This window comes from Eptesicus fuscus, chromosome 4 (genome assembly GCF_027574615.1).
Source record: "Eptesicus fuscus isolate TK198812 chromosome 4, DD_ASM_mEF_20220401, whole genome shotgun sequence".
In the NCBI taxonomy this organism is placed as follows: domain Eukaryota; kingdom Metazoa; phylum Chordata; class Mammalia; order Chiroptera; family Vespertilionidae; genus Eptesicus; species Eptesicus fuscus.
Window position 1 is genome coordinate 14,493,380 of NC_072476.1, and position 12,477 is coordinate 14,505,856.

The following is a 12,477-nucleotide window of genomic DNA, read 5'->3' on the forward strand; positions in this document are numbered from 1 at the left end:
GAGCCTTCCAGCCCAAGGACCAGGTTTTTAGCTGGTTTTTCTACCCATCTGATGCCAGCCTGAAATCGGCACCACAGACAGGGCCTGGCCCCATAATAAGGCTCTGGAAGGTCTTTCCTCAAACACTTGATTATTGTCAGAGCCCCAGCTGACGGGTGGCTCTGCTCACAGGGAGGCGGAGCGTGGGGGGCAGAGCCACACGCTGGGATAAGAGAAATGTTGACCAGTCAGCTGCTCCTTCCCACGGCTTGGGGACAAGTCCCCACGTCACCTGACATCTCCACTGTTGTGGTAGCAGGTAATACTTACCTGGCACTTACTGTGTCACAGGCACCATTCTCAGCCCTCTGCAAACCTAACTCTCACAGCAGTGGGGCCAAAACTGAGGTAGGTGCACTAATTATCCCAACTGGTGAGGACACGGAGCCACAGAGACACTAAATGACCCTGCCCAGGGACACTGGGCCTTGCACTCAGGCAGCCAGGGCACAGAACACGCGGTTCCCATTGTGCCACACAGCCTTTGGTAAAATCACGTGACTGTGACAGGATGTGACCTAATGTCGCAGAGGTCTTTGCACAGGATGTAGAGATTTATTTTAAAAAATATATTTTATTGATTTTTTACAGAGAGGAAGAGAGAGGGATAGAGAGTTAGAAACATTGATCAGCTGCCTCTTGCACAACCCCTACTGGGGATGTGCCCACAACCAAGGTACATGCCCTTGACCGGAATCGAACCTGGGGCCCTTGAGTCTGCAGGCCGACGCTCTATCCACTGAGCCAAACCGGTTTCGGCAGGATGTAGAGATTTTATGTGCTGCCTTTCGTGTTCCTATCTCGAGTTCTAGGCCACGACTTAACTTATTTCTCAAGACCCTTATTTCTCCCAGGGGGAAGATGCAACCATTGACATCTGATAAAAATGCGTTAAGACTCAAGTTAGCCGAAACCGGTTTGGCTCAGTGGATAGAGCGTCGGTCTGCGGACTGAAAGGTCCCGGGTTCGATTCCGGTCAAGGGCACGTACCTTGGCTGCGGGCACATCCCCAGTGGGAGGTGTGCAGGAGGCAGCTGATCGATGTTTCTCTCTCATCGATGTTTCTAACTCTCTATCCCTCTCCCTTCCTCTCTGTGACAAATCAATAAAATATATTAAAAAAAAAAAAAGACTCAAGTTAACGGGTCTCTAGCATTTGTGTTGAGTGGGTTGAAGATTCAGAACACGGTCCTAAATGTTGTCCAAGAGGCTGACAAAAAGGCTCAACTCCGCACTCAACTGCACTCTGAGTTTATTCACCTGCTGCCACACCTGGATCCATCCCGACCCCCTCCCTTGGTCCTGCGCCCTGAGGGGACAAAGCTGGGGTGCTTTGCTGTCAGCTGCCTCCTCAGGGTGTGGCCCAGGACTTCAGGAAGGAAGGACTAAAGACGTGGGCTTCATCTGGGGGTGGCAGGAACGGAGCCACCCGAGTCGGTAGCTGTTGGTGGTGCCAGTGTGGCTTGCCGCGGCTCTCCGTCTGCTGCGGGGTATTGTGCCAGGGCGTAGAGAAAGCCACCCAGGGCTGCCACGGCCGTGGCTGTGTTGTGGGAGGAGCAGCCATCTGGGGAGAGAGACAGAGTCCCCCCACCATGAGTGCTGGGTGGGGCCACAGTTCCATCCGGAGTGCTTTGCAGATACTCCCCAGCCAGCCTGGGGCCCGCAGCGGGGTTGGGCACCCATCCACCTGCTGCTGTGAGCGTGTTGGCTGCTAAATGGCTTCCTCCTCCAGAGAAATGTCTTCAGCCATCTGGGAGGTTAGACGTCCCAATGACTTAGTAATACAGGGACCCAAAAGCCAGGCCCCTGTCTTGGGGTGTGACTCTGCTGTGCCATTCCTGCTCGAGCCCCCTCCCATGGGATCGGACCTGAGGCCACATGCACCCTCGTCCAGCTCCTTCCTGTTTCCCCTGCTCTAAGGCCCTCTGAAACATTTAGCACCTCATTGCCCCATTTTACAGTCGGGGAAAACTGAGGCGCAGGTAGCAGAGCTGAGCTCCCAGCCCTGGCAATTCCACAGTTCATTTCTTGACCCCGACAGCCTCCCTCATTGCTGCCTCGGGCCTGCGGGTCCCTTGTGATACCTGCCTGAAGCAGGAACTCCTGAGATGTTCTTTAGTTCTCTGAACTCAAATGAACTCAAAGTGGGCCGCTCACCTTTAGTTTCTGGGAAGGTGAGACGAGCGAAGACTTTACTCTCCTCTCACAAACTTGGAGAAGAGGAGAACCCCAGCCAGGCCCCTTGGAGGGAGGGAGAATGCAGATTTCAAGGAACCTAATGACTCACCCTGGCAGTCCACACTTACCCGTGGCCTACCGTACACCAAATTCTGTGGGGAGTGCTTTGCACAAGGATCTGATTTTAACCCCAACAGCCCTATGAAGGACGCACTGTTTGGTCCCCATTTTACAGAGGAAATTGAGGCTCAGAGAGGTAGAGTGATCCCCACAGTGAATAAAGGCAGAAGCGGATTCAAACCCAGACAGCCTGCCTTCGGGTCCTGTGCTCCTGACCTCCACGGGTGTCCATCATGAAGGAAGGAGCACGTCGCTCCCGCCTGGGCAGTGTTCTAGGCTGCTGGTCAACCATCAGGGGCACAAGTTAGGGCCGGGGCTTCTGAATTTCTCCAGCTCTCAGTGTTTAGGAAGCAGCCAGCTCCCAGGGTATGCACAGCAGGCTCCCTACCACTCCCACAGGCAGCCCCTGCCCCCTCCTTGTCAGGAAGGCTTAGCCAGGGCAGGGACCTGAGGAGTGGGTTTCCTGAGAGAGTCCCTTGCCCTGCCCAACCCCTGGGGCAGCTGTAAAATGGACCCATTGCATGTGTGATGCCACTCCCCTCTCTTGCCTACCTGCAGGTAGGTGACCAGGCCGTGGTGGGGTTGATGGTGAGACGCTTAGTTACTGAAATCATCCCCCAGCGTACGCTGGACATCTACTCTGAGCTGGCTAATCCACTTCCCTTCCTGGTTTTGCCTTGCAGTTACTTATTTTTTATTAACTAAAAGATTGAGCCCGTCCAGCATGGCTCAGTGGTTGAGTGTCAACCTATGAACCAGGAGGTCACGGTTCAGTTCCCTGTCAGGGTACATGCCTGGATTGCGGGCTCGATCCCCAGTGTGGGGCGTGCAGGAGGCAGCCTATCAATGATCCACTCACATCATTGATGTTTCTGTCTCTCCTTCTCTCTCTCTCCCTCTCTGAAATCAATAAAAATATATTTTGAAAAAATACAAAAAGATAAAAAGATTGAAATCAAGTCTTCTCTTTATTCTTTCTCCCTCCCTCTCTACCTCTCTCCGCCTGCCCCTTTATTCTATGTTATAGTTTGCCTTTCTTTCCTTTCCAATATAATTATATCCTATTCTCAGTCTCCCTGAATGGGTGAGCTAACCACATAACTTACCACGTCAACCAGGACGCTTTGGGGAGGAAAAGGGGCACTATTCATAATGACACCAGAAAAACTGGTGTAAGCTGGGGACGCCAGGACATGTGGCCCCTGGGATTGTGCTGGTTACTCGTGTGTTGGCTCCCAGGTTCCCTCCCTTCCTTTCATTACTCCAAATCCCAGGGCACTGACCTCTTCACACTACACTTCCCAGGCTGCCTTGCCCACCAACAGCCGGAAAGTTCCCTACATTTGATTCCCTCTTGGGGAGGTTCACATGTGGATTCTGTTCTCCTGGTTAGACTTTGATGGAGAGGGGTTAACTCCGTGGTTTTCAGTATTACACGGAAACTTCGCTTTTCTGCTCCTTTCACTGAGACAGTATCTCTGGACTCACCATGTTCCAAGGGGAGGGCGTCAGGGATTCCTAGCCTCACCCCTCTCCACCTGAACACAAGTGCGCTTCGATCAGCCCCTTCGGGATGCTGGGCCTGCCTTCCACCGAGGGCCATCTGTGTGCTCCTTTCTGGACATCTCCGTTTCATGGCAAGAAGGTCCTTAGGTTACTTTTAGTACCTGTAAATAGCTTTTCTCGCCTCTTTACTCTTCTCGAAGAATGCTGTTGGTGTTGGATGACGTTAGAGAATTCCTCATCTTCAGTATCTGGGAGAAGAGTGAAAGATGAATTTCTCAAGATGGATTTTAAAACATTACTTGCTGAACAGCCTCCCCTTACAACACCTCAAGCCACTCAGCTCCCCTCTTGGATCTGGAGACTCTTCCAAAAGTTCCCTGGAGCACCTGTCTGCAGACCATTCCGTGTGGCCTAAATTTGTCATCTACTGGTATTTCTCCAATTGTGGTCCCCAACCACCCACATCTGAATGGCCAGAGGAGTGCATTAAAAATGCAGGTTCAGTGGTTGAGTGTCCATCTATGAACCTGGAGGTCATGGTTCAATTCCCAGTCAGGACACATGCCCGGGTTGTGGGCTTGATCCCCATCATCGGGGGTGTGCAGGAGGCAGCCTATCAATGATTCTCTCTCATCACTGATGTTTTGATCTCTCGCTCTCCCTCTCCCTTCCTCTCTGAAATCAATAAAAAATATTTTTTTAAAAATGCAGGTTCATGAAACTAATACAATGTTGTATGTCAACTGCAATTGAAAAATAAATTGGAAAAATTATTTTTAAAATGCTGGTTCCACAGCCCCAGCTCTACCTCCTGAATCTATAGGACTGGGGGACTGAGAATCTTCATTTCCTGACCTCCTCTGTTTCAAAACCAGACTCTCTTATTTCAAAAGCGGTGCCTCTTTGAGCATCATAATAGTTTCATTTAGGACACCAGCATTGATTGGGTGCCTCCTCTGTACCCAGACAGGTCAGGGGGTTTCACATGTATTATACCTGCTCCTCACAGTTTAGAAAGGAATTATGCCCATTTATTTACAGACGGGGAAATTGAGGCTCAGAGAGGTAAAGCAACTTCCTCCAATGAGGACCAGCTGACCAGTATCACATAGCTGGAAAGGGACTGCATCCTCCACCCTTTGCTTCTATGTCACCCCTCCCAGCCATCTCCCCTGACCACTCCTCCTAAAGAACCTTCCATGATGTTCTTTTCTTTCTCAGCTTGTTTCTCCTTCACAGCCCTTTCAGAACTCAAATTATTTCACTTATTGGTTTGTTTAGGTAGGATCTGCCTCATTTTCTCATTGGCCTAGTTGATCTGGAGCCTAGCACAGTGTCTGGCACACAGTAGGTGCTCAGGGAATACTCGTTGAAGGAATGAGTTTGTTAATGCAGGTGCAGGGGGCTAACATCTTTCAACATGACTGCCTCCTGTCCTGCACGGTTTTGGCTTCTAAAGTTCCGAGCCCATGTCCACTCTGTGTGTGTGTGTGTGTGTGTGTGTGTGTGTGTGTGTGCGCGCGCGCGCGCTTGTGCATGCATATGGGTGTTGCCGATCTCTCTTTGTGTCCCTAACACGACTGTATCCCTTTCCCCACCTGGCACAGAACATGCTCCCAGCCAGGGCCGGAGGGCAGCTCACCAGGCTTCCCAAAGCATCCTTCCTGCGGCTTCTGCCAGCTGAGAATGGCCTCCAGCCACCGAAGCTTGTAGAAGTCGGAGAAGCCGCCGATTCCACAGAGCATGACTGGAAGTAAACACAGGGGACCCTCTGCAGCCCTGCCCCCACAGGTCCACCTCCTCCCACTCCCCAAGGCCACTGCAGTGCCATCTCCCTCCTCCCACCAGGGCCAGGCAGTGCCAGGAGGTGGGCGCTCAATGCAGTGGCTGGCAGGAGGCAGCCCTGAGGCTCTGCATTAGGAGCAGAGTCTGCCGGCCTGGGTCCTGCCTCCCACTTAGGGCCTTGTTCAAAGCGAGTCTAGAGTCAGGATCAGGAGAGGGATCTGGACACTGAAGCCAAGAAGCGGCCACCCAGGAACCCCTTTCGGCCTCATCGCTAAGGCTTTGACTAACTGTTGGCCAGGCAGTCCGTCCATCCAGAGCTCTGTCACTGGGTCAGCCTTTGGGGGCAGGAAGCAGTCAAAACAGTGGGAGATAAAACACAGGAGGCCCAGTTAAATTTGAGTTTCCAATAAACAACAAATTAAAAATTTTCAGTATAAGTACAGCTCATGCAATGTTTGGGATACATTTATACTAAAAGTTATTCATTGTTTTTGTGAAGTTCAAATTTACCCGGGCATCCTGTACTTCTATTTGCTAACCCTGGAAGCCCTACTCTGCGTGCGTATGCCCGTTATCAGGGACACCCTGTTGCGCTGTCCCCAGAGAGGAATGCCCACTGTTTTCCATGAAGACGTCCCGGACGGGGTAGGCGTATCCGATGGCTTCGGCCCTCTGGTTCAGGTCCATCATGTTGGCGCAGAACAGGTCCATGTAGTGCTGGCTCTGGCGGAACAGCCCCCTCTTGCATCCCTTCTGCGGGGACAAAGGAGGATGGTGGTACAGGTGACAGGTGTGCCATCTGTTTGGGGAAAAGACTTGTAGTTCTGAGATGGTCCTGAAGTAGCTACCTTTGGGTCAGGTCTTTCCCCTTTTCCCAGAATTTCTTCGCCACCCACACTCCCAGCCTGATGGAGGCTCAGTCACTGGGCTCAGAGAGATCTGGGTTTGAGCCCTCTGCCACTTAGGAGCTGTGTGACCTTGGTCCGCCAAGTTAACCTTTCGGAGCCTCAAGGGTCTTCACAGGGAAAGGGCAATGCTGCTGGGAGCTGCAGGGGCGGGACGCTCACACTTGGCGGGCGATAGATACTAGAAAGTGCCGGACAGGATGCCCAGCACTAGGGGGCACCCTATAGCCACTAGCTGCTGTTAGGACATTCTGATTCCAGACGGGGCTGGTGGCTTCAGGGCTACTCAGAGGGTGGACCTCAATTCCTGAGAGGGGACAGGAGATGAGGTTGGCTTTAGAAACCTCTGTGGCAATGTCAGGGTAACTTTCTACCTGTCGAATCTAAGTCAAAATAATGTTCCTCGTAATCTGTTTTTTTTTATTATATTTACAAAAATACTGGTCCGTGATGGTTTGCAAATAAATAATAATAAAAGAATCTGTTAAACAAAACCAGCAAGTCCCCTTTCAGATAAAATGTCTGGACAGTTAATAACATTTTAAAAATAGAGATAATGAGCTCTACCTTTCTATATAAATGAAATATAGATGCTTTAAAATCATCGCTGTTATTATTTAGCAGAGTTTGAGCTCTTGGGCTTGGACGAGCTTGGGTGCTGGAGAGGTGGGACAGGGCTGAGTTGGTTTTGATTTCAGCTCCTGGAAATAACTATCAATTCCAGTCTAAGTCCTTTTCCATTTGTTGGCATTCACTGAGTTCTTTCTGCTGCTTCTCTTTGACTGTTTTTATTTTTCTGATGCCCTACGATCCAGTTCAGCATGCAAAGCTCTCTGTCCAACAGAATCCCAAATCCACAGCCCCCCTGCCCCGCCCGCAGCCAGGTTGGTTAGATTGTATAGCTGGTGGATGGCAGGCTACTCTCACTTCTCCTTCCGGTTGTCCGAAACACAAGTCAAAAAACCTGCTTATTTTCCCAGTGTGTAGCATACGAGAACACATAGCCACGGGCCCCTTTTCATCAGCCTCCACCCCCTTGGGGCAGGGCCAAGCCTACTCAGCACTCACCATTCTGGCCGAGAGGAAGAAGAGCAGCTGGTGGGACAGGCAGTAGCCTGAGCATCCAGGCTTGGTCATGAGGGTCCTGCAGAAGTCTGAGAGCCTGCAGGGCCGGCTGCTGTCTGTCCTGGGGGAGAGGCGGTTCCAGGCTGGTGAGGGTGTCCTAAAGGAAGACCAAAGGCCTGGAGCCTTCCCTGATCCCGATTGCCCCACTAGTTACTAGAGCCCTGTAGGTTCCAGGCACCCAGCTGGGCACAAGGGGCTGCTGGATAAGACACAGGTGTCTGTGTTTTGATTGGCTTATCGGTGTCCCTAGCAGAGGGAGGTGACCTGGAACAATGTTGGGTTGGAGGAGCCACTGGGACTGAAACTTCCCATTGCTCCATGGGAACTCTGAACCCAGACAGCTTGGGGTCTGGGCCCAGCATGCCCAGTCCCCCTCCAGGCCTGCCCCATAAAAGAGACGGGGCAAAAGGGGTGGATCCCTCGCTGGCTGAGCACAGACCCTCAGTGAGCCCAGTTGTGGCCTGGCCCAAGCATCTCTTTGAAGGACGCTGAGAGGATGGGGGCCTGAACACCTGCTGCCCCTCTGCCCAATGGTCCCTGCGTCTAGGGCTGCCCTGGGGATATGCTCTGAAGCCAAGGCTCAGCAGGACGAAATGGGGGGCTCAACTAGGCTGGGGTCCTGCTCTCCAGACCTACAGCCTGGTGGGGACACAGAACCATGAAACAAATGTATATTGCATCTGTGGCTCCCGTGGTGTTAGGAGAAGCAGCCCATCATGGGAGGCCAGCATGCGCAGTGGAGTCAGGGAAGGTTCTGGAGCTGGTCCCCAACTGTGAGCAGTTACTTAGGCACAGGGCTGGGGAGGATGGGATGGGAGGAGGCCCCGTAGAGGCATGTTCTTGGCAAAGGGACAGGCTTCTAATGGGAGGGTGCCTCTCAGGGTGGACCAGAGGGGCCTGGGGACCTGCAAGGGTGGTAGGAGGTAGGGCTTTGTCCTGAGAACAACAGGAAGCTTCAAGTGAGGTTTGTGACAAGATCCCTCTGGTGTGGGGAGACCAGTCAGCAGGTGAGGGTGGGCCTGCAGCGGTGGTGGTGGGCTGGACCAGGCTGGCAGTGTGGGTGGAGTGTGGCCAACTCACAGTTGCTGGGGGTGGGAGAGGGTGGTGTCAGGGTGGCTCTGGGGAAGCTGCTCCTGGTTTGGTATAAACCCCCGGGGACTTGGAGAGCTAGTGGGACGGGAGGACGGGGGGAGAGAGCACTTTTGGGTTTTCGGGAAGGGGGCAAGCATAGGGGGCCCACCCGGTTCCCAGCAGCTGCACCAGGCACAGGTCACTGTGTTCCTCTGAGAAGGAGTCCTGGATCTCGATCGTGGGGTACACCATGGAGGTGTTGGTGTGTGTCCAGACGTGTGGGAGCTTCCAAAATCCGGGCTGGACCGTTGGCTGGAACTCTGGCAGAGAGAAGGGAGTGGAGGGAAGGCCCCAGGCGCAGTGGGCCGTGTGGTGCTTAACCGCCCCTTGGAGCTCCTGTGGCTCAGAGCCCAGGACCTGGGTGATCCTCCCTGGGCAGCCCTGACCACATGGTGTCTGCTCAGGCTCTAAGCCTTGACCGCTGGTTGGGCATTGCGTTTGAAACACTCAGGAGGCTCTTTTTCTAAGAAACAAACAAGCAACAACAAAAACAAACAAACACCATAAAAATAACTAGGACAATCTTGGGACTGGCTTTGGATAAATCCACGGCATCTGTGGAAGCTTGAGACAGATAAAAAGGGTTAGTTGGTTCCTTCAGTTCGGTGGGAAAGTGAAGCTCTTGCCACAGAAATACCCAGCCAAGGGGCTTCTCTAGGGTGACATGAGCTGGCAGGGTCTCAGGGATGAGGCCTGGGAGAGGGTGGAGGATCTCCACCGCAGTGGGAGGCCAGGGCTGGATAGGGCTGAGCTGGGGTCACGGGCAGCAGGGCCTGACAGGAGCTGTGGGCCTGGGAGACAGGGCCAGAGGAGCATGATGGGCTGGTTTTATAGCCCCTCGAACAGTTCAGGCCAGGCTCATGGGATGCGGCCCTTCGTAGGGCAACTCAACGCTGACCAGGAGAAGGAACTCCTAGCTTTATAGGGCACAAGACAGATGCTAGCGAGATGCTAATATTTGCTGTGCAAAGGGCTGAATTAGCATTTAGATTCCGATCTCCCGTCCCCTCTGGTCTAGGATGAAGGTCCCCAAGCCTGGGCACAAGCTGAACAAATGAGAGGCGACATGTTCCCTACTTTCCGCCCCCTCTATGTGGGTGGGAGAGGGTGTCTTGATCTGAAGTCAAGGATGAACAGACAGTCCCCAGGGCCAGCCTGTGGCGCGCTGGGCCAACAGGACGACAGAACGCAGTGGTTACGAGCTGTCCTCAACCCTCCCTGTGTACCAGAGGTGCCGCACCAGGGTGTCTCCGTAATGTCCCCAGAGGCTGTGCTCCTGAAGAAATGGACTCCACCCCGTGCCATTACCTCTTAGGTACTGGGGGTCACTCAGCCTGAGGTAGGAAACGGATCTGTGGAGGAGAGGCTCCAGCTCCCGCGCCAGCTTCCCCACTCGCAGGCTCTGCGGCCGCAGCCGGGGGTCCTGGGCCCACTCCTCCTGAACACCTTTCAGCTGCACTGGGAGGGAACAGAGAGCGCGCATTCCACCATCTGACAATCCGTGTGGGCAGGGAAAAGACCCTACGAGGTAATGCTTACTGAGCCTCTGCCTCCTCCAGCTACTGAGGGGAAAGACTTTGCTGAGCTTACTGGGAATTAGGCCTGTGTGGGGCTGAGCTGGGCCACGGGGGTGGAGCCAGAGGTTGTAGGTGGCTGAGAGATCTGGAGGTGGGCCTGGATTCAAATCCTGACTCGAATGCTTTTTTGTTGGGTGACCAGAGAGTCATTTAATTTCTCTCCACTTCACTTTCTTCATCTGTAAAATGGGGATAATGATAGTCCTTCCTTCTTGAAGGAGGGGGTTATAAGGATTAACTGACCTAATGCATGAGAGGACTTAGCATTGTCCATAGTGCAAAGTGAGGGCTTAATAAAGTTTAGCTATCCCTGTTAATTAGGGAGACAGGGTGGCTGTACAGGAGAGAAAGGTGAGGGAGGATTCAGACTGCAGGGCGAAGAACCACCACGTGCAGTTGAGCAAGTTGTACACCCGTGAGGACAACACAGGTCCCCATCATGGGTTCGTGTCTCTATTAAGACAGTTTTCCAGCAGATGGCAGTCAAGTGACTTGAGGAAGGGGTTGCTTTTTTTCTCCTTCTCACAAAGGTGCCCTATGGGCTGACTAGCAATGGCCCCACAGGAGTGGGAGAGAAGGGTGGTGGCCAGAAAGAGAGGAGATGTCTTTGTCCCAGAGCCCCTCCTCCCGCTGGGACCTGGTGGGCCGAAAGCTGCACTGACTACTTACACAGAGGACTGACCTGGGAGAGGGGCCAGCCGGAGCCCCAGGCTGACACCCAGTTGGCTCTCTGTCACGTAGAGTGGCCTATGGGGAGGGATTTACCGCCACTCATTGTGTGTGTGTGGGTGTCTCCCTGTTTGCCTTGGCCTGTTTCCAGTTCCTTCCTTGGGGATCTTATGTTTCTCAAAGCTGAACAAACACTTGGCTCTTTTCTCAGAGCCTCCTGGTGGCTTTGGCTGGAAGTGGGGGGCGCTGGGGCTGAGACCGACTTGGGGGGGGGGTCTGTGGTTTTGTCCATGGCCACCCTCTTATAAATACCCCTTCAGAAGGCACACTCCCTCTGCCTACCTTGTTCATGGCATATCAGGAGGGACTGTCAAGTGGATCATTTCTTCCCAGGAAAATAATACTTTCCATAATCTTTTCTCTTGTGGCCTTCGAATCCTCCCTGCTTCTAAAATATCTGATAACAGCAGGCCCTCCAGACACCCCAAAGAAGCAAGTCCCCCCTTTCCTAGTTATTAAGCCAGGGGCACAGAGCAGGCAGGTGACAGGCTGAGAACTGGTTTTCCTGCTGGCCAGTCCAGGGGAACGAGAGCACACCCACCTTCCAGCACCCGGAACCCCACCACGCCGTCCAGGTTGATTTCAGGCAGCCTCTTCTCCAAGAAGGAGGTGGCTCTCTCCAGGGCCGAGAGGATGAGGCTGGCAATGGTGGCCTTGCCCTCTGGGGTGTCCAGCGGTGGCAACGAGGAGGATGACAGTGGCCGTGCCAGAAACAAGAGCAGGAGCAGGAGTCCCAGGCTGGACATGGCTGGCTTCTGCTTGAGGCTTGTGGAGCGCTGCAGCCCAGGCCAGCCCGCCCCACGCCCTCTTCCTGCCTCCTCCCCCTTCTCCCCCTGCAGAGCTGCAGACAAGTGGCTGGGCAGGGCTGACCCAGCAGCTGGGGTGGCCTGGGCAGAGGGCTTTGGAGGGACATCAGTGAGGCCAGGACTGGGTGTGGAGCCAACTGGCCAAAGGCTGGGGAGAGGAGCTCCCATCCTTTCATTCTCACCGGAGACTCCAGGCCCACAAGCTACGTGTTTGATCCAGCAACTGCAATTACCGTGCAGAAACCCCCAAACACTGAAATGCAAAGCTGTCGTTTTTAAAAATACGTTTGGAATAAACTCATCTGAGGGCACATCTGCCCCAAACTGACTGAGGATTCCTTGGAAGGGCACCTGTCTGGTAGCAACAGAATACAAGCCACAAAGACAAGCCACATGGTCACTTACAAATTTTCTAGTAGCCACATAAAAAAAAAAAAAAAAAAAGCTGAGAAGCAGGTGAAATGAATTTTAACAACCTATTTTATTTAATCCAGTAGTTCCAAAATATTACCTTTTCAACTTAATCAATATAAAAATGATTAAATTTTACATTCTTTTTTTTTTTTTTAAAGAATT

The 12,477-nt window shown here is 53.0% G+C and overlaps 1 protein-coding gene across 2 annotated transcripts; it reads right to left on the bottom strand.

Moving 5' to 3' along the window:
- Positions 1-1,274: 1,274 nt before the first annotated feature.
- On the bottom strand, positions 1,275-11,845 carry C4H16orf89 (chromosome 4 C16orf89 homolog). 2 transcript variants are annotated; one of them, XM_008141617.3, is made up of 8 exons: positions 11,637-11,845; positions 10,098-10,247; positions 8,899-9,049; positions 7,602-7,719; positions 6,246-6,381; positions 5,486-5,590; positions 4,005-4,091; positions 1,275-1,603 (listed from the first exon to the last, which is right to left on the bottom strand). In XM_008141617.3, exons 1-8 carry the CDS (start codon positions 11,839-11,841, stop codon positions 1,440-1,442), a joined length of 1,116 nt encoding a protein of 371 aa, XP_008139839.2. In that variant the 5' UTR covers positions 11,842-11,845; the 3' UTR covers positions 1,275-1,439. The 2 variants fall into 2 exon arrangements, with proteins under 2 accessions (XP_008139839.2, XP_054570211.1); XM_054714236.1 differs by lacking the exon at positions 10,098-10,247.
- Positions 11,846-12,477: the final 632 nt, after the last annotated feature.